The sequence below is a fragment of the Bactrocera dorsalis genome, chromosome 4 (assembly GCF_023373825.1).
Source record: "Bactrocera dorsalis isolate Fly_Bdor chromosome 4, ASM2337382v1, whole genome shotgun sequence".
In the NCBI taxonomy this organism is placed as follows: domain Eukaryota; kingdom Metazoa; phylum Arthropoda; class Insecta; order Diptera; family Tephritidae; genus Bactrocera; species Bactrocera dorsalis.
In genome coordinates, this window is record NC_064306.1 from 14,788,127 (window position 1) to 14,808,567 (window position 20,441).

The following is a 20,441-nucleotide window of genomic DNA, read 5'->3' on the forward strand; positions in this document are numbered from 1 at the left end:
AGCGCGGAAAATAATTTTAATTCAAATTCAGAAGGAAAAGAAGGTTTCATCAATGAATTCCTCCACTTACCCAGTTTATAAGGAAAATCACAAAAAAAAAATTATTTTCAATAAACTTTTAAATTTTATTTTTTCACTAAACTCTTTAAAAAATACATGCGTAGTACATATGTATTTACGTCAGATCTTTATTTCCTTGGGATGCCCAAACTACACTCTCAATAAAATCTAAGTATTCGGATACTCTAGTAAGCACGTCTGGCACCTGTGAACGACAACGTGGACCAAAAGAATCTATGCCGACGAGTCGGTATTTATTTAAACTTGCATCTTCGACTATGACCATAGCTCCACTCGCACTACTACATTCATATACCGATGGATTTACAGCGTGTGCACATAACTGCGTGGTCCGAATACCATCTGCAATAAGCCGGTTTGCAAATTTACCATAAGCATCTCGACACAATGGTATTGGAAGAATCCGTACGTGTACTGCACCTACAATACGTTGACCATTGACACCTAGAACGACGAAATTGCATTAAAATGTAATAGACATAATTAAACTAAAATCAAATAAGGGTGTGTAGGAGCGGTGTTCTTCGGACGCATTTAGCGCTGATAGCGTTATTTTGATAGGATAGTTTGAATAATTTTTAATACCCCAACGCGTGGCATACAACTCAGTATTGTTTAACGGAATTGCGGCAGCGGTAAATAAGCAAACGGGATACACCAAAGAAGAGTAGTTAACGTCACTCTCCAATTCGACCAAACCGATATCGTTGTAAGCAGAAGCCAATGAATAGTTGGGATGCACATGAATGGCCTTAAATTAGAGAATTTTATTTTAAATACTTAAATGTTTAATACGGTATATACATATGTATGAATGTATTCTGATATATATTTACTTTGATTCTCTTCTCAACCATGCCACTACTTTGTTCAAAATTGTCAAGGTCTGTTATACCCAGTCGCACAATCACCGGTTTACCATTTTTTATACAATGAGCTGCGGTTAGCACGAAACGTTTATCAATCAAGGCGCCACTACATGGAAATGTTATATTTTCGTTTTGCTTTTGATGACCAATGAGTGCCATATAGGGATATTTCCCGGGTGCAACGGCAGTACCTTCGGGTGCATGCGGTATCAAATTGGGCTGGAAGCCATTACCTAATGCCTCACAGACTGAAAAAAATCATATTTTATATAAGTACGTGTGTATTCACATATGTAAGCATATATAATAATAAGTACATACATATATGTATATAACTGTACAGAGTACCAAAAAACACTCTATCATTCTTTTAGAGTACACACTTAGGAGAGTTTTACTTACTTCTAACCGCCGGGCGTTGAACTACTTGCGAGTTGGTCTTTTGATTACAGATCGCAAAAATACAAAAAGTAATAAAATATAAAATAAATACCGCTAGTGGATTGGTGAGTACAGCATTAGCTCTAAAGTTCATACTTCAGAAAAGAGTTTTTTATTATTAAAAAATTATACTTCTATTTGAAATATATAATAGCCAACCGCAAACCGCAAATATTAAATTTATTAAATATTATGGCTGCTGTTAGCAAGTCTCACTTATTTCGCTGCACGTTTGAACCGATTTTAATCAGAGGCTTCCTATTTATAGCGAAACTTATGTACATATATGGACACAGATATAATATATATTCCAGTGAAAGTAAATTTGCATACCATTTCCACTGATGATAAGAGTAGAACAATAACATTGCCAACGATTTAATTATAACAAGATGTGAAATACACATGCTTCCATAACGTTAAATTACTGATAAACTGTATGAAACAAGAAGAAACTCTTTTAAAATTATATAAAAAAAATCTAAAAAAACCGAAGCTATAATACCGCTCACAAATATAAAACTTTCAATACAAGAACTTAATTGTGACCGGTGAGTTTGTATTGCAGCTATATGCTATAGTAGTCCGGTATCGGCGATTCCGAATGAAAAAAACGTGTTCCTCAGCTCATCATGCTGATAATGTATTTATATACTTTATTGGATCTCAAACATTTCCTTCTGGGTGTTACAAACTTCGGTACAAAGTTAGTTCCAGAAGTTTGGTATCATCGTGATTGTGATAAAACGTGTGTTTTAATTAACATTGTTATTTTTTCATTAGAAGCTTCAGTCTCCTTCGTTCTCTATTATTTCCTCTCATCTTTGATGGCAACTTCTGAATAAATTTTCCGCTTAAGCGACCCACAGGTATGTCTGTTGTAATAGCCGAATGAATTCTTTTATTGACATTAAATGTTTTCTATATATTATATTTTGGCTTTTATTGAGGTCGAATTATTCTCTATTGGATTGGCTTCCGATGACTGTGATGGTCAATCGAAAGTTCCATTGAGTACATAGTCTGTTTCTATGTTGCGGATCATTGTTTTCTTGCTGTCCTTCATCACGGTTATTTTGGACATAAAGCATTTGAGAGGACTTCAGTAAGCCATATATATATATAAGCTATATAATTTCATCAATCTAACGGATTTTTTGTGAAGCATATTAAATGGATTGGATCCATAAACACAGACGCACCCACAAAAATGCATCATTTGTAAATATTAAATTGTTCCAATCACGGTTGTTGTTTTCCTGCTCCCAATGTAACATTTTTCGGTGTATATTTTGGTTATATTACTGCTGCGTTTGATGCCACATCTCTAAAGTCTTTTCCGTACTGGATTTTGAGATATACTAAATATGTCACCGCTTTCTAAATAAACTTTCTTAGCTTTTCTTATACATTTCTTATACTGAACACTCATTTTGCTTATTTCATTGCACGACGTGCTACATTACGAAGAACGAAAAACTGGCCAAATTGTAGCCGTAAGTGATCGCAAAATGCCAAAAAATAAAATAAGTTTCAAGAATCGATCGCACAAAGAAAAAAACACACTTTGAACACTCTGTACTCTAAGATCATATCAGGAAAGCGTTTTATAATCCGATTACTTGGGTAATCAGTTATTTGTGTATAAGTTCCGTCTTATGCCACATATGTATGTGTTGTCTGTATTGATGTGGTTTCTTTGAAGATGCTCGGTTGCTTTCCAGCAATCCTTGTGAATAATAGTGCTTGCCGCAATGTCATCGCTCCAACGTGTCCGATCATTCCATACCATGTGACCTTCCAATCTACTACCTGGAAAAAGTTATGGTGCCTCGACTGGTAGATGGTTTGTCAATAAAAACAATGAGCCTTCTTTCGCTGCTACCCAGAGAGTTAAGTCTTTTAAAGCGAGGCCGAACTAAGAACATCTCGATGTTGGACCGACTAGAGTCATTTTTTGAAGCGCGGCCGAAGGCATGTCAAAAGTAGTTCTGAGCGAAAAACTAATAATGTCCTGGAGTGAATAACTCCTTCTTTAACACTTACTAGTCTTATCTTTAACGTATATTATTTCTCTTTCTTTTTTTTTGCTATTAATTAATGTTTCGCAACTCATAGTGAAGTCTAAAATTTCAGTGAAGTTAAGCGTCGATAGTTTGAAAGAATATTAGTGTAAGTTCAGCGAATACAAATAGATTTTATATTTTTAATAATATTTCTAAAGAATCACAGTGATTTCCAGAGCCCGGCAAACGTCGTTTGAAAAAGCTAAGATTCAGCAGCGACGATTTAGCGACGGTTAGAATTACATCCTGACAACGTCAGATTATTTGCGATGTAATCTTTCTCTTTATATGTACTTATTGATGCAGTATTTAACATGAAATAAAAGTGTGAAAACAATCTATGAAGAGTTAGTGCTTATAAAAGTAAACAATTAGGGTTTTCACAAGTCTCGTAAAGTTGTAAGTTACGAGTATAACGATTCGAAAACATAGCATTGAGAATTGTTAATGTGTAAACTCATTTTTGTATGAAATCCAACAACAATTTTTTTAAAGAAGTCAAAAAATTTATAATTTTACGATTTTATGATGCTTTACGACAGGTTGTGAGTACCCAAAATATAAGTGTTAAATAAGTTTAATTTAAAATTTACATTCTTTAAATTGTAGAATTAGATTTCAAATGCTAATATCTCAAAACCTGAAAGTCTTCTACATGAATTTGTATATTTTATTATCCTGTATAACTCTCCTCCAGTATCTTCTATCCGCCCATACCCATTTTAACCATGATTGGATACTGCAAGAACACAATTATTCGAAACCAAGGAGCACGCTCTGTACTCAGAGAGTAGAGAATAATTCGGCCCTAATGAAAGCTAAAACATTTAACGTCAAAAAAAGACTTCATTCGGTTACTACAACATACCTGTGGTAGTTTATTTGCCCAAAATTTATTTGCAAGTTGCCATCAAAGGTATCAGGCTATAATAGAAAACGCGGAAGATTTAAGCCACTAGTGAAAAATAAAACAGTATATTTTTTATAATTACAACATTTTTTCCAATAAAAGTTACCTACACTTCGGAAAACGAAAGCGTTATTTTTTTAAAGTAAAAACACAGTTAAAAAACGAAAGTTTACACGTTTCGAAGCAACAATTCCTACAGATCCTGAACAAACTTTTCGTGCATTGAAATTTTTAGAAAATTATATTTTTAATATACATAGTCGAAAAAGACTTTTCTAATCAAACTTTAACGTATTGTTTTTTATATTTATACTAGTAAATAAGTAAACAAATATCTATCATTTTGGTCGAGCACTTTTTGCCATTTTTTCGCTAGAGACATTATTCCATCAGTGTAAATCGAAATTTCGAAAATTTCAAAATGGAAGCGAGCGCACTAATGTACTACACGAACTGATACAGCATCGTCTCTGTAAACTTCACAAATTTCATTGGTGGCTTCCCTTTTTTATACAAAAATTTCAAAATATAACGAATTTTCACTCATTTTTGAACAGCTATAAATTATTTTCAACTTCTCCGACTTTAACTTCTTCAAACTTTCCAACACTATATGATATGACACAATGTGGTTGGTAGCACTGGAGATATACGACTGCAACGATATCTATTGACAAAATACGAAAATACTTTTTAGACTACCCAATACCTAAAGCACAAAAAATAAGTACATTTCCAAAAACACAACTAAAAGACAGAAATATCAAAGTATTAGGTAACACTAGGCATTTGCCCTTAATGCGCCTTAGGATCAATTTGCAATAGACTCGACTATGGATAGAACAGATGTAAGTAAAAGGAATGAAGTGGAATGGAAGACTGCATAAATATTGGGTTATCAAAAAAGTCTTGCGGTATTTTTATTGAATTTTATTTATTTTATTATTATTTTTTTCCTACTATGCCGGTCTCTTTCGACCAATTTAGCGATTTTATCGCAATTTTCGACGACAGGCCTTCCGGAGCGTGGCGCATCTTCGACCACCTCTACACCAGAACGAAAACGTTGAAACCATCGTTGTGCGGTGGAAATGGAAACTGTATCGGGTCCATAAACTGCACAAATTTTATTGGCGGCTTGAGATGCATTTTTGCCTTTATCGTAGTAGTACTGTAAAATATGCCGTATTTTCTCTTTATTTTACTCCATGTTTGCGACGCTATAACTCACGAACGACTTAAAAGAAACGACAATCAATCAAACACGCATTAGCGCGTGAAATGAGCTTTCCAAAAAGGTATAGCATGACCCGATGCGACGAATAAAACTAGAACTACGCGCTTTCAGCGTCAACTACCGAAAATACCGCAAGACTTTTTGACAACCCAATACCTGCTTATTCTACTAAAAAAATAAGCAATCACTCCTCCCCCAAATTAGTACAAAAAAAATCAAAAATACATATACATACATATGCCATCAAATTTCAACAGCTTTACTAAATTAGATGAGATAAGTAACGATCAAGATAAAAGTGATGAGACAGACTCTCAAAGAGAAGCAGCCATAAATCCGCAAACAACTTTTGTGCCAGATGTTAATGACAAATAAAATGATAAAAATGTTCACTTCTGTAATTCGTCATAAGCATTTTAATTATATGTCAACAAGAATAGGACAAGTTAGGAAAAGGGTTAACTCTGTTAAAATTATAATACGATCGTACTAAATAATGAGTAGACACACATTTCCAATGCACTGATAGTCGTGGAACCTCCTATGAAGTCCAATAAAAATTTGCAAGGTTACGCCAGACAAAAGTTAAGACACACAAAGTGTTATTGTTCAAAGCCACTTAACTGGTTCTCAAAGTCCTAAGAAGGTAGGCTTTCCTGTAAAATTGCAAATTTTTATCTACTAGCCCATCGACATACTGGCCTTCTAAGCCTACAAAAATGCCTGAACGTTTAGTCTTTATTGTATATAAAGCAATTCCAAGTCATATGCTTTGACTTTAGCCCGAACCATTCGCCAAAGTCTAATAAAAACGGCAAATATTTACATATGTATATTAAAGATTAATTTGAACTCGACGCGGCCATGGGATCTTCACTGAACTTATTTATGAATCAACGTATTAAGCGACTTTCATTAATCAATCGTATTTTCTTCAAAAACATTTCTTTTAAGGTTTTTAAAATTATTCGAATACCCTGAAAACGGATTATTCGAATATTCGGTTTGTAACCCTTCGTTTGAATATTACCGATTAATACTATTCGAATAGTCGGAGTGTTGTTCTACTGTGGATAGACGTTCTACTGCGATAGTTGCTTTGTTGCGAGTATTTGAATAAGTGAAAATTTTTAGAAATCGAAGCAGCCTCGATTTTACTTGTTTCAAATTAGTAAAAATAAAAATTGTTCGTTTTTATAAACTTACTTACATATGTATGTATAGTATATGTATGTAGAAAAAATGAGTAGAAGTTAAATGCTGACTAATCAAACGGTCGACAACAAACTGTTAACCGTATAGTCGAAAATGAGCGGTTAATAGTCGGCGGCGTACGACTATCTGGATACTGCAAGCCGAATATTGTTATCCGGTCAATTCGGTTAGTCGATTAGTTGAAATACATATATCACGCCGTTCATTCCCGTTTTCACAAAAAGAGCAGTCATGCCAATCGTTATGTCCATATTTGTGTAAATATTCTTTAAAGCAGTCGCGCCCAGTCAGGTTTCTGATTAGCATGTGAGTCCATCTACTTTTTATTGTTTTCCCCATCCTTTCTGCCACTCATTAAGGGGTTTTACGTGTTTCAAAAAATCGATTTTTTATTGTTTTATTAAATTATACAACACCTCTAGAATATTGACCTAAATTTTCGAGTTGATCCGAGTAATAGTTTCGGAGATACAGTCTTGAGAACTTGTGCGCACTTGAGGCTAGCCAAGCTAAGTGCGCCGTCTTTTAACGCGTTTTTCTCGAAACTGTGTTTTTCTCGAGAACCACTCAACTAATCTTCATGAAATTTTGCACAGAACTTTGGGATATAATTCTTAAATACTTGGACGAAAGATTTTTTTATATATACATATAAATGATCAGGATGACAAGAAAAGTTGAAGTCCATTTGACTGTCTGTCTGTCCGTCCATCCGTGCAAGCTGTAACTTGAGTAAAAATTAAGATATCTTGATGAAACTTGAAAACGCACGCTGAACCCTGCGAGATTAATAAAAATAATGTACTAAGTACACATTGAAAAGGTCTACAGAGAACTGCCGATGGTATGTGTCGGTCACTTATGGATATGGCACAATTTTTTTGTCATTTGCTTTTTACGACAAATAATGGCTAATTTTCGAAGCGATTTTAACCAATACAGCATTAATCCTTATCCATTTAAATACCTTAAATGCATGGTTGATTTAAAATAGATCTGTACGGTTTTTTTCTGCATATGATTTAAATGAATATTTTCAAAGATATTACAGATTTAAAAATTGGGGGACGTAGCGTTTGTGGTGGTACCGGCCGACCGGGGCGGCGGGAGCTTGCCTAGCGCGTCGGAGGCCGCGGTTCTCCCTATAGCACTTTGAATTTAGCAGCGATCAGACGCGTTTCTTATACGAGCTCTCCAGGGAGGAATTTTCAACGAAAAAGACGAAATAAATGCGTACAATTTTAAACTGATTCTTCCTCAAAAGTAATACAATTGCTAAATATTTGGAATAGTAGAAAAGAACTGCAACCAAATACGCAATCCAATGGATTATAACTGGCTCAGTAATCAGTCATTGATATTATATCACGTGCAACCCAAAAGACTGATGTCATAACCTTGTAAGCCGACTTTTTCGTCTTTCCACGTTTCATCATATGCAGTCCACTAGAATGACTGTCGATTGGACTCCAGTGGGAAATGATGAAGCCATGTTTCTATTGTCACACACCGACAAAGAGCACTCAAACCCTTCTCAGAATCAGTTATTCGTTGTTTTTGTTTGAGTTGTTGGAGGAGACTTGGGAGTCTCTCACTTTGCTCAGAGCTTTCGCCTCTTTAGGGGGTCATTGTCTTCGGTGCTCATTTCGCCTTTTTCCAACTTAGAAAATCTCTTTTCAACGGAGGATTTCCCTGGTTGAGAACTCAAGGTCAACAGTATATTCCCCCAAAAGGGAATGCTAAATTTCAATAACTAATAGTTATAATCTAACTAATATGTAGAAAACATATAGATGGTAGTGAAAGTATTATCTATGTGTCAGCTACAGAAATGCATGGACGGGTCCTCTAGTTTTTTATATGAAAAAAAAATTTTGAAAAGGCTGTTTTTTACACGAGGAAACCCATGTAACACCTTAAGGCTAGCTTGTCTTTCTTGTTTCCTCTCTTGTTTGGTAAGTCGACTCCTAGTGCTATTTGTTTTGTGGTACATTTTTTTGAGCTCCATCGCCATAATATCTGGTGGTATGATACCTGTAATAATTCCAGCGGCTTCATGTGACACAGTCCGGAAAACGTAAGCCACCCTGATTGCGCTTAACCGTACTACTGCTGTTCCCCATATGGGTGCGGTCTTATCCATCAATTTAGAGCGTTGCAGTTTCTTGCCTTTTCCTACTCGTTATTAGTACCGCCTCGGTTTTTTTCCTGTTAACTGGAGCTTTGTTTTTTTAAGCCACCCTTTTACTTTTACTGCCACGCTTCTGAATAGGTGCTCTATTTAGTTTATTTCTTTTGTTATTACTGTTAGTGCTACATATGTATATCGTCAGCGTACCCGACTGTTTGTATTTCTTTGAGCAATGGAAGACGTAACAAATTGTCATATAAACATTCCACAGTAGTGGCCCAGTACTGAGTCTTGTGGTACACCACATGTTATAAAGGGTGATTTTTTAAGAGCTTGATAACTTTTTTAAAAAAAAAAACGCATAAAATTTGCAAAATCTCATCGGTTCTTTATTTGAAACGTTAGATTGGTTCATGACATTTACTTTTTGAAGATAATTTCATTTAAATGTTGACCGCGGCTGCGTCTTAGGTGGTCCATTCGGAAAGTCCAATTTTGGGCAACTTTTTCGAGCATTTCGGCCGGAATAGCCCGAATTTCTTCGGAAATGTTGTCTTCCAAAGCTGGAATAGTTGCTGGCTTATTTCTGTAGACTTTAGACTTGACGTAGCCCCACAAAAAATAGTCTAAAGGCGTTAAATCGCATGATCTTGGTGGCCAACTTACGGGTCCATTTCTTGAGATGAATTGTTGTCCGAAGTTTTCCCTCAAAATGGCCATAGAATCGCGAGCTGTGTGGCATGTAGCGCCATCTTGTTGAAACCACATGTCAACCAAGTTCAGTTCTTCCATTTTTGGCAACAAAAAGTTTGTTAGCATCGAACGATAGCGATCGCCATTCACCGTAACGTTGCGTCCAACAGCATCTTTGAAAAAATACGGTCCAATGATTCCACCAGCGTACAAACCACACCAAACAGTGCATTTTTCGGGATGCATGGGCAGTTCTTGAACGGCTTCTGGTTGCTCTTCACCCCAAATGCGGCAATTTTGCTTATTTACGTAGCCATTCAACCAGAAATGAGCCTCATCGCTGAACAAAATTTGTCGATAAACACATTTCGAACCGAACACTGATTTTGGTAATAAAATTCAATGATTTGCAAGCGTTGCTCGTTAGTAAGTCTATTCATGATGAAATGTCAAAGCATACTGAGCATCTTCCTCTTTGACACCATGTCTGAAATCCCACGTGATCTGTCAAATACTAATGCATGAAAATCCTAACCTCAAAAAAATCACCCTTTAGTATAGTTTTTAGGTCCTTCTTCTGTGCCATATAGCAGTAACATATCTCGTCCTGGTTCCTGTGTCATCGAAACCCGTATTAATTTTCGGCCAAGTCCGGTGGTCCTCTTTTTAGTCCCCATTGTGTCCAGCATGCATAAAGATCGGTAGGATCCTGGCTCCACTGCTGGTTTATTTGACTTTTGTATCTCACTCTTTTTTCAAAATTTTAGGGAAAGCTCCCTCTCATAAGCATTACGTAGGATTCACTACGCCATTTTCAGTTCACTGTCGTGCTGCTGCAGTCTGTCGCGGTCATTGTGTTCAGCACATTACAAGGTAGGCGACTTATCGCGTAATCCGTTACAATATACAAAAGTATTTAATTCTCGATGGTAAAAATAATAGCAACGTTGCAGTATTTTGTTATTACTTACCGATCAAAACTCAGTTAGATTTTCGAAATAACAACTCTTGGCCGAATAAAATCCGAGTCAAGCCCAATAACGTATTTGAAGTCAAATTGTAAAAGACAAGACAATAAAAATGTGCAAACCCAGTGTTCAAATTTGTTCTCCATTCCGCGGGAATTCACTTGATTTAGCTTAAAAATCCTACGTAGGTAATATTTGCACAAAATAAATCTTTTAGTAAAAAATTAGTAAAGTTTTAGCGCCACCTACATTTGACATCCCGAATGCTTGTCGAACCAGAGCACATAATTTATGTTTTCTGATCAAATGTTGCTAGCGTTTGAGCGCTCTCTACAGAGTATTAGTAGATTATCATATCATTTAAATTTCGTGTTACCGACCGATAATACTTTAAGAACGTACGTTCTCTGCACCACGCACCCGCACTGCTTTAACAACTCTAACAGCTGATTAAGAAGTAAATTTAGCTGAACGTTGAGAGAAAATTATTAATTATGGCATCAACCCAAAGACTTTTATCGCAAATTTGTAAAAACGCGCCTAATTTGCTAAACTCTTCTAGCAAATTACAGGTGAGTTATTTCATTAAGTGTATAGTTATGCATACTTACTTCTTCCATTTCAGCGCTTACCGGCTAGTGTTTTTGTGCGACATTCTAACTATCTATCATCCCCACCAGTGCGCCCCCGCGAGGAATATCCCGAAGTTGAGATTGTGCGAGATGCTCCGGAATGGAAATATGTTGAACGTTTGCTACCCCAAAAAACGGTTCCATCCCCAGTTAAAAAAGCTGAATACCCATCTGGTTGGAAGCCACAGACCGCCGCTGCACTACCAGACCTGAAATATTTTGTAGCACGCACGAAAAATCACATGGTTCCGGTGTATTTACAAACAACCTTTCGTGGTCAACGTCGTATTACTGTGATTCGACGAATCCAGGGTGATATATGGGAGTTGGAGCGTGAATTGCGGGTTGTGGTAGAAAAAGCTAGAAATGGCAAATTATGCGCCAGTCGAGTAAATGAAATGAGTGGACAAATTCACTTCCATGGCGATTATGTAGATGTTATACGGGAGCACCTTAAACAAAATGGGTTTTAAGTTGTGAATTTTGTTGCCACGAGATTGTGAATAAATACGAAATTTAAAATATGTTATATAAAAGTACAATTATACAATTTTTATTTTTATGTTTTGTTTCTTATTTTTGGGGAATTGCGCTAGTACATAGTTAAAATATAGTTAGTTTAGCTTATTAGCGAAATATTAAAACGAGTTGGCAGAAATTTAACATGTAAGCGATTATGTAAGGTTTATGGAGATATGCCCTGAGATAATTTTAATAATCAGAACTAACTTCATTACATAAACATATACTGTTAAATTTAAATCCTACTTGATGATTTTATAACTAATGAAAAACTAAGGACTATAGAATTGCAAATCGGCTTTTATCATACAGCCACAGAAGAGACTGAGGTCGCCGTAGATCGTTTGAGTGCTTTTCGTATAGCAGTCCAATCCTCCATAATATCTTCATCACGCAACATGTAAACAATGTAGGGACCAGTAACCGTAACAGCTTTTTTTCTCCCAGGACCACGTACTTTACTGGCCCGTCTATCAACAGCCCAATCTGACCAAGATATATCGACATTGTTACGATCTTCCTCCAGTCGACGTATTCTTTCTATTAATTGCTCCTCTATCTGATCCATTGCTAATTGTTTTTCACTCTGAAATATATAAGAAAACATTAGACTTAAACAAAATGGAAAATTAATAAATTAATTAAATGGTTGACGAACCTTAAAAAGAGTTAGATTAATTAAATTTATATCAGAAATTGTAATTTCAAATACATATGGCTAAATAAATTAAGCATAATTAAGAATTAGGAACATTTTTCAAAATCTGCTTAAGTGAACTTTTAAAACAAAAAACCAATTTTCACCCCAAGTGGAAATATTTTTTGTGTCAAAATTCGTAGTTGTTATAGTTACTGTACAAAATTTGCGCTGCAATCTGCTTATAATGTCGTTATTGTTGCAAAAAGCGTTCTTCAAATGTGACCTGGTCTACGGAAGGCGAGCTGATTCCCAGAAACTAGTTTTCTGAAACAGCTGTTAAAAATAAACAACTCGTTTCGTCAGTTTCTCGTTATCTCATTGATCTTTTGACACCTAAGCCCCCTTTCCGTAGACCAGGTCACAAATAATTTTGAGCAATACCTTTGATTTGACAGGTAGCTATATATAAATCAGAGCTACCTGAAAATAGTGACCCTGGCCCTCAAACGAAATTGCTGAAACTTACCTCGAAATTTTGTTGTGCGGCTTGTATCTCAGACTGATATTTATGGTCAATGTTTTCTAACCGAAATTGACGCAGCTTCTCTGCAACTTCTACGCGATTTTCGTAAGCCTTGTCCAATTCTCTCAAGGGAATTAAGTATTCCTCTGAACGGCCTTCGCGCACATCGACAATCTGTTGTTCATTTTGTTTATATCGCTCTTGATAGTATTGCTCTCGTAATTGTTCAAATTGCAGTTCGAGGCTAGCTGGAAGTTAGAAAAAGTTTACAGAAAACGTACGAAGTACTGCACATTAAACTTTCCATAACATGTCATAAGTACCTAAATCCTGACAATATTCACTTCGGATTCTATCCATTTCGATAAAATCCATATCAGATGAATCGTCAGAGTCCATTTCGTTTGCTTCCTCGTCCGTCGATTCTCGGTTCGGGCTGGAGTTTGAATGATCGGACTCGGCCCCAGAAACATCCTCAACATCTGTCGCCTCCCCCTCATTTTTAGCAGGCATAGTGTTAACGCTTAAAATTCGACTTAACGAACAATTACCGGGAAAATAACTAAATTTAACAGTTATTTATGTAAACAACTCCGTTTATTGCAAATTTTGTTTAATCTTCCCCAAGTATTTTTGCAACTGTGCTACCTGCGATTGCTATGTTGTTGTGAACTAAAGACCAAATGTCAAAGGCATCATGATAAACGTCAATTGTGTGGAATGTGAAATATATCTTTTGGATGACATATTGTCACATGTAGATGTCGCCGTAATCACTTATAACCATTCTCTGTTATAACTACATATCTAATTATTACTTTGTAAATGTTTAAATATTTATATTTAAATAATTAGAAAATATTGTACGAATCGATTAGAAATTCGGTATAAAATGTTATTATAAAGCGCTTTTGTAATTTGAGTCTTTTTACAAAATCTGCTATTTAAAAAATAAGAATTTTTAGATTTTATGTATATTATTTGCGCTAATTATAGAAATAATGATAATTTAATAATGATCATCTTCTTAAAAAAATATTGTTTCTAGTGTGCACATCCATATGATTTTAAAATTGTTCCTGTAATTTGTTAGTTGTCAGTATTTATTAATTTAATTGAAATAAACGTAATAACGGAACTTCCAAATTGAGCAACAGTTTACATCCTTTTTATTGAATAAAGTTTTCGAATAATAAATTCTTAAAACAAAAGTACATTTTTGCAATTATTTTATTGGAAAATAATTCGAATGAGAACATGTACATATATTTGTTATAATTTTTGTAAAATATAATTGCGATGTCAAAAATATAATATAATAAAAAGTAATAGACGAGCACTTTAAGGAAAAAGAAACTTCGATATATTGTCGCGCATACAAATCAAAAGGGCGTACGACGCGTCGCAATTGTTCTTTATGCCACTTGTTACATCTTTGCATTTTGCTAGTCCATTGCGATAATCATCCTTGTAATCGTCCGGCATCAGCAAATCGATTTGCTTCAATGCGCTTTCATATAGAAACTTGCCTTTCTTCATCTATAAGAGCGACACACAGAGCATATTTTTTAAATGATTTAACTTGCGAAATTTTACTCTTACCGTTTGCATCATTTCCATGATACAATTAATATAACATTTTACGTCCTTCGTGTCTGGAACATTACCTTCTTTGATGCCATCTGCCACTTCTGAAAATATTACAAATAATCACTTGAATTGGATAAGCTAACAGGGCAGTACTCCCAAGTTTGCTAATTCGAGGTAAATTGAGAAACCTTCACGCGGTCCTTTTTGATATCATCGACAAAGGTAAAGAGAAGTGGAGGATAAATTAGGAAAAAATCTTAGTCAAGAGTGTTGTCACCGTTGAAACCAAAATTTTTAACCCGCAAAGTTATTAAAGTGTGAACGAGGGCTAGATAAGGGGCACACACATGATATTTTTCAGTTTGGTTGTTTTACCAAAATATTCAAAGAAAAGTGTGTGTTTAGTTTCTATAATTGTTTTCTTAAATTTTAATGATCTAAGTTGCATACGGAAATGTATTAAAATAATAATAGGCTTTTTAGAAAAATAACATTTTATATTCATCAAGTAAAATTATATGTCCGGATTAATGCAGTTCAGGAGTTATAGCCTTAACAGACGGCAGCGTTAATCCGGATTAACTGCGCACTTAATCAGATCCAAATTTGTAGATGACAAAGGCAGCTATGCGAGTTTGAAACTCTCGTAAACAGCTGATTGTCATTTTTATAATATTTTCAATGAAAATGGATTGAAGATAAACATTGCGGTTGTTAGCCGGCTAATTTTTACAAAAGTATTTTTTATTACAAAAACATACTTATCAACATGTATTTTTTAAAACTGCATCATAAAATAACATGATAGCATAAAACTTCTTGTTTTATTACTGAAAATTTGAAAAACAGTTGTCAGTGTTGCTTGCTCTTCATTCATAACAGATTAAAATTGGCTATTTTTAACAATGTTGCCAACAGGCAACAATGCAGGTAACTCTCTAAAATTTTGAGTATTAAATGGGAGTTAGCAACGGAGTTATCTTTGCTAACTCCTGAGTTAATTCGGATTAATGCAGTTAATCCAGATTAATGCTGCCGTCTGTCAATTCTTTGAGCCTAAAAATAGCGCTCATAAACTGAAGTTATTTTAATTTAAATCTGTAGAAAATGTTTCAAGCGAATGAAAACAGTGTCCAAAATTTAAAAAGAAAAATTAATGAATTTAATATGGAATGGGGGGGAAAGTATTTATGTCAGGAAAGCTCTGGCAGCATACAATGTCAGCTATGTAAACTTTTTATTATTTGTCTTACATTTTGTTAATTTATGGTAGTTATAGAGAAGCTTAAGTTTGTTAGGCAATTTGTCTTATTATAAAAAACAAGGAGTATATATTACAGATAAGATGAATCTAATTCTGATACAAAAACTTTTGATAAACTTGAATCCAAAATATAGTACCAATGCAGTACTATAATGGTAATAATAATAATAATAATAATAATAGTATAAACTATTAATAACTATGTATGAACTCTGTTTGCTTAAAAGTATTCCGCAAAAAATGTTTTGGAATACCACGTACATACTTGTACTTTAAACACTATACCAACAGGCAAATTACCTATGAAAAGCTAATTTTCAACCCTCCTGAAGCAAAATCTATCCCTCTATAAAGCATTATAAATATTATTACCTGGTGATATTTTACTAAATTTTGGTAGACAGACATCTCGCATTAGCTTTCCAGCAGATATCATTTGCTCCTCGGTAGCCTGAAAATATAGTACATAATAAAATAGATATTTTTGATTTGCAAGCTTTGATAACATTTCAAAATAATTTCATAGTTGAAACTCCATTTATAGCGACAACTTTAACTAGAGAGCTATTTTCTGTTTTATAATTTTAAAATTAGCAATACGAGCGACGAGAAGGAAGTTCTACAGCCTTACTCTAAAGCATATTTTCCAATTTTTTAAATAAAAAAGTTAACCTACTTTCTACCGCCTTCTCTATAATCTCTTAAACGACTGTAGCTGTCTTGGATTACTATTTCTATACATTTGCCGCAACCACTTGTATCGGATATCAGAATATGTACAAACTGAACCGTCGAAATCAGGTCCTTGTATGGAAAAGTTTTTCATTCGTCGAGATATCTTCACGAAATTTCGCATGTGTTATTGCCTAAGGCCATACAAACTGACCGATCAAAATAAAGTTCCTATATGGAAACTTTTTACATTGGTGAAGAGTATTCTAGCTTTGCTGCAACCGAAATTAACGTTTTTTCTCGTTTATATTGTGGTTTATTGCTAAATATTACTTTTCTTTCCAGATACTTTTATGAAATATCAAAATGTTATCATTCTGTAGAACATGACAATATTTTTGTCGAATTTTATATACACACAGGAAAGAACTTGATATCATGACTTGAAGATACATATATAGATGGTGTAAACTTTACTGAACACTTAACAGTGTATCAAAACGTAGTCCAGATTTAAAGTTTGCACAGATCACCAGTACATGTTTTTGAATTCTCTCCAGTCTTTGGAAAATGCGCTTTTTTTCTGGGTACTTCAGTGTCCTTTTTTGCTTTGGAAGTTCTTTCTCTAAAGATCAAAACGGGGTGCCTGGAGAACTCTGTGAGAACGGATTTTGAGTCACCTTTGTTAGCTTTAGAGCAGAAACGGTTCGAAAAAATTTGTTTGAACTCCTTTGCATTAAATTTTAATATTGTGTGAATTTCGAAAATTTTGTAGGTTTCGTACACTTTGAAACTTCAATTTAATATTTTAGTATAATTCTGACTACAATCTATCAATAACCATTTCAAACGATAGATATGATTTTAGCCAGTTTTACACCATCATTTCCTCTATGAGAATGCATGCATCATGCAGTTTTAGCGTTGAATATTGATAATTTGGATCAACATTTTTCGCTTTGCAAAAATAATCCAAGGTTCAGACTCACACCGCCAGAAACTTGATCCGAATGTAAAACCAACGCGACGAACACGGTTGCAAGGACGAAAGAATTTATTTTATTCAACATAATTAACGAAACGTGTTACTTTTACTATCTTCACGGAATTTTATATCGAATAAAAACGCGACTACCTTTGATTGATTAATCGAGAATCTATCAAATACTTAATATAAACATCAGCAACTTTCTTTTATATCTTGACATGATATATCTATGTACATATGAAATTGCGTTAAAAGCACGGATTTGCTATTATATGTTGGAGTATATAATTTACTTGCCACACACTCCTACACGTACATTTAAATATTTATACTCATACCTACAAAAATATACTATATACGGTATACTATCGACAGCGAAAATGTGGGTTAAGCGCGTGTCAATCAATTGATTTGTTGCGAGAATAGGCCCGACAACCGGAAAATGTATAGCCGTACAAAAAAGGCGGTAAAGCTCGGGTGTAATCGAATATTAATTTTATTATCAGGCGTATTATCTATTAAGATAAACCCATTCAATTCGGGTAAACAATGTTTTTTTACAATTTCAATTAACTGAGGTATTAATTTTTATATTCAGTAATTTATACTTAACTAAAATAGGTCAAAATCGATATCATTAATACTTCTCGACTTATTCAGCTTTTCAAGTTAGGCTGTTTGCAATTTTCATAGATTTTTTAATACATACCGTCTATAAAAATTCTTTAAAGCCTTACGTAAAAAGCCGAATATCTCGAGAAGTATTAATGATAGCGATTTTGACCTCGAACCTTTTTTATAGAAAATAAAATTTCCTACAAATTTGTCATTAAAATTTTTTCTTTAGCTCCTGTCATTTAAGAGATATATACAAAAAAAAATGCGACATTCTTGGAAAAATCGGGTTTCGTGACATACTAATTAGCCGATCAAAATAAAATCTTTCCTTGGTAACCTTTTTCATTTGACAATACTTATAACTTTACGAACATCGTTTTATGTACTCTTAACGTTTTTTCGGTTGTTTTTGTTAAAATTGACAGTGTCAGTGTTACACATTCTCTAGCAGACTTACTTCAACGAAATTAATATAAAAACATTTTAAGTTAAGGAACGAGCGTTTTCGATAGGGTTGGACAATAAGGAAAGGCATGGCATGCAGGACATATGTATATAGGTACGGAATGTCAGGGTCGATTAGGAATTTCAGCCACCTGTAGTATCCAGAGAGGAGTTGTGCGAAGCTCGGCCAAACTGTAATTTAGAAAAAAAATAACGCAATTTTAAATTGCAAGCAGCTTATACCTTATACAAACACACATACATACTTTATTTAAATAGTTTTCGCTGACGAAGTGCAAATATGCTGCAAATGTCTCAAACAGATTACAAACATGAAATTACAGGTGAAGATGTGCATGCATGAATGCAAAAAATTGCCCTTTTCATTACGAACGTTGTTATTAGTAAACAAAAGCAAAATATTCGATATTCGTGAAGCATTGCACAACACTAATTTCGTAATATCAACGCCCTGTCAGTAAGTGCTCCTGATATACACACATATAATAAATGTACATGAAAATCCATAAATACACATAGAAATTTTTGAAGAAAGCTGAAAACATAAATGGAAAGTCATGAGCAAAATTAATAAATTAAGGGGAGGATGGCTGCGTTTTGTCTATTCCATGCTTAGGTATCATCACTATAGTTGACTTTTTTCATTGTTGAAGAAAGTGAGCTTGTTTTGTGATTGCATTGAAAAACATACAGATGCAGATTATAGCACAGTTTGGTAGCTCAATAATAATTTTTGTAGTAATTAAGTCGTGTCTACGAGCTTTTCTTGGTTTCAATTTCTCCATAATTATTTTTGATATCTCTTCAGGTACGAATTTCACTGGCTCAGATTCCATCAAATAGGGTACGGATGGAAGTGTAAAGTCATTAGTTTCTGGGTTCGGCTGGAAGACATTTTTTACTAGTCAGTGATAGAAACGACGAGTTGATTTGGAAATGTTCAAGTTTAATAAACCCGTGTTTTTGTCTCGAGGAGCAATGGTTTAGCGTCTATATTTTGGGATGTGCATGGAATAATTTCGCATTTAAAGACACGAAAGTATTGTTTCAGCAAGACAATGTATCGTGTTAGAAATCATTTAAAAATATTTTTCTCACAAAAAGTAAAAATGGGCGCGGCTAATAATAACAATTGTAAGCAAGACGCTGCGTATACGCAACGAGGAAGGATTAACCCATCTCCTACATATAAAAATTTGCAGTTCAGTGAGTGTGTCATCTAGAAAAGTCATCACTTTTGGATCGACTTAACATAATTTGATTTAAGTTTGAACTAATCATAAAAACAAGTAAGGAAGGGCTAAGTTCGGGTGTCACCGAACATTTTATATTCTCGCATGAAAAAGTGATAATCGAGATTTCATTATCTGTCATTTACATACTTTTTTATTTTGCTGTAAAAATAATTAGAATTCAATTCTGAGAGATTTACCGATATTTTCGGTGAAAAATTAGGTTAGGTTAGGTTAGGCACTGAGTTCTTCGTGTTCGATATCAGGGACCTTGAAAAGTTATAGTCCGATCACGACAATTTTTCCACAAGGGATACCTCAGCTCAAATACCGTAAAAGTGTAAAGTTTTATTCCGTTATCATCATTGGTTCCTAATGTATATATTATCCAGAGAAGGCATCAGATGGAATTCAAAATAGCGTTATATTGGAAGAAGGCGTGGTTGTGAACCGATTTCACCCATATTTCGTACATGTCATCAGGGTGCTAAGAAAATATTATATATCGAATTTCATTGAAATCGGTCTAGTAGTTCCTGAGATATGGTTTTTGGTCCATAAGTGGGCGACGCCACGCCCATTTTCAATTTTTATTAAAAGCCTGGGTGCAGCTTCCTTCTGCCATTCCTTCCGTAAAATTTAGTGTTTCTGACGTTTTTTGTTAGTCGGTTAACGCACTTTTAG

The 20,441-nt window shown here is 34.5% G+C and overlaps 4 protein-coding genes across 4 annotated transcripts; 1 reads left to right on the forward strand and 3 right to left on the reverse strand.

Annotated features, from left to right (window-relative positions):
- Positions 1-172: 172 nt before the first annotated feature.
- Positions 173-1,634, reverse strand: LOC105222944 (serine protease Hayan). Its single transcript, XM_011200514.4, has 4 exons — positions 1,353-1,634; positions 918-1,198; positions 667-832; positions 173-525 (listed from the first exon to the last, which is right to left on the reverse strand). Exons 1-4 carry the CDS (start codon positions 1,483-1,485, stop codon positions 176-178), a joined length of 930 nt encoding a protein of 309 aa, XP_011198816.2. The 5' UTR covers positions 1,486-1,634; the 3' UTR covers positions 173-175.
- Positions 1,635-11,023: 9,389 nt separating this feature from the next.
- On the forward strand, positions 11,024-11,799 carry LOC105222943 (probable 39S ribosomal protein L49, mitochondrial). Its single transcript, XM_011200513.4, has 2 exons — positions 11,024-11,183; positions 11,237-11,799. The coding sequence occupies exons 1-2, from the start codon at positions 11,106-11,108 to the stop codon at positions 11,714-11,716; spliced, it is 558 nt and encodes a 185-aa protein (XP_011198815.2). The 5' UTR covers positions 11,024-11,105; the 3' UTR covers positions 11,717-11,799.
- LOC105222984 (breast cancer metastasis-suppressor 1-like protein) lies at positions 11,766-13,614 on the reverse strand. The gene is made up of 3 exons (XM_019989175.3): positions 13,252-13,614; positions 12,932-13,176; positions 11,766-12,351 (listed from the first exon to the last, which is right to left on the reverse strand). The coding sequence occupies exons 1-3, from the start codon at positions 13,439-13,441 to the stop codon at positions 12,070-12,072; spliced, it is 717 nt and encodes a 238-aa protein (XP_019844734.1). The 5' UTR covers positions 13,442-13,614; the 3' UTR covers positions 11,766-12,069.
- Positions 13,615-14,140: 526 nt separating this feature from the next.
- LOC105222942 (general odorant-binding protein 19a) lies at positions 14,141-17,651 on the reverse strand. The gene is made up of 4 exons (XM_049455719.1): positions 17,444-17,651; positions 16,155-16,233; positions 14,531-14,619; positions 14,141-14,467 (listed from the first exon to the last, which is right to left on the reverse strand). The coding sequence occupies exons 1-4, from the start codon at positions 17,522-17,524 to the stop codon at positions 14,270-14,272; spliced, it is 447 nt and encodes a 148-aa protein (XP_049311676.1). The 5' UTR covers positions 17,525-17,651; the 3' UTR covers positions 14,141-14,269.
- Positions 17,652-20,441: the final 2,790 nt, after the last annotated feature.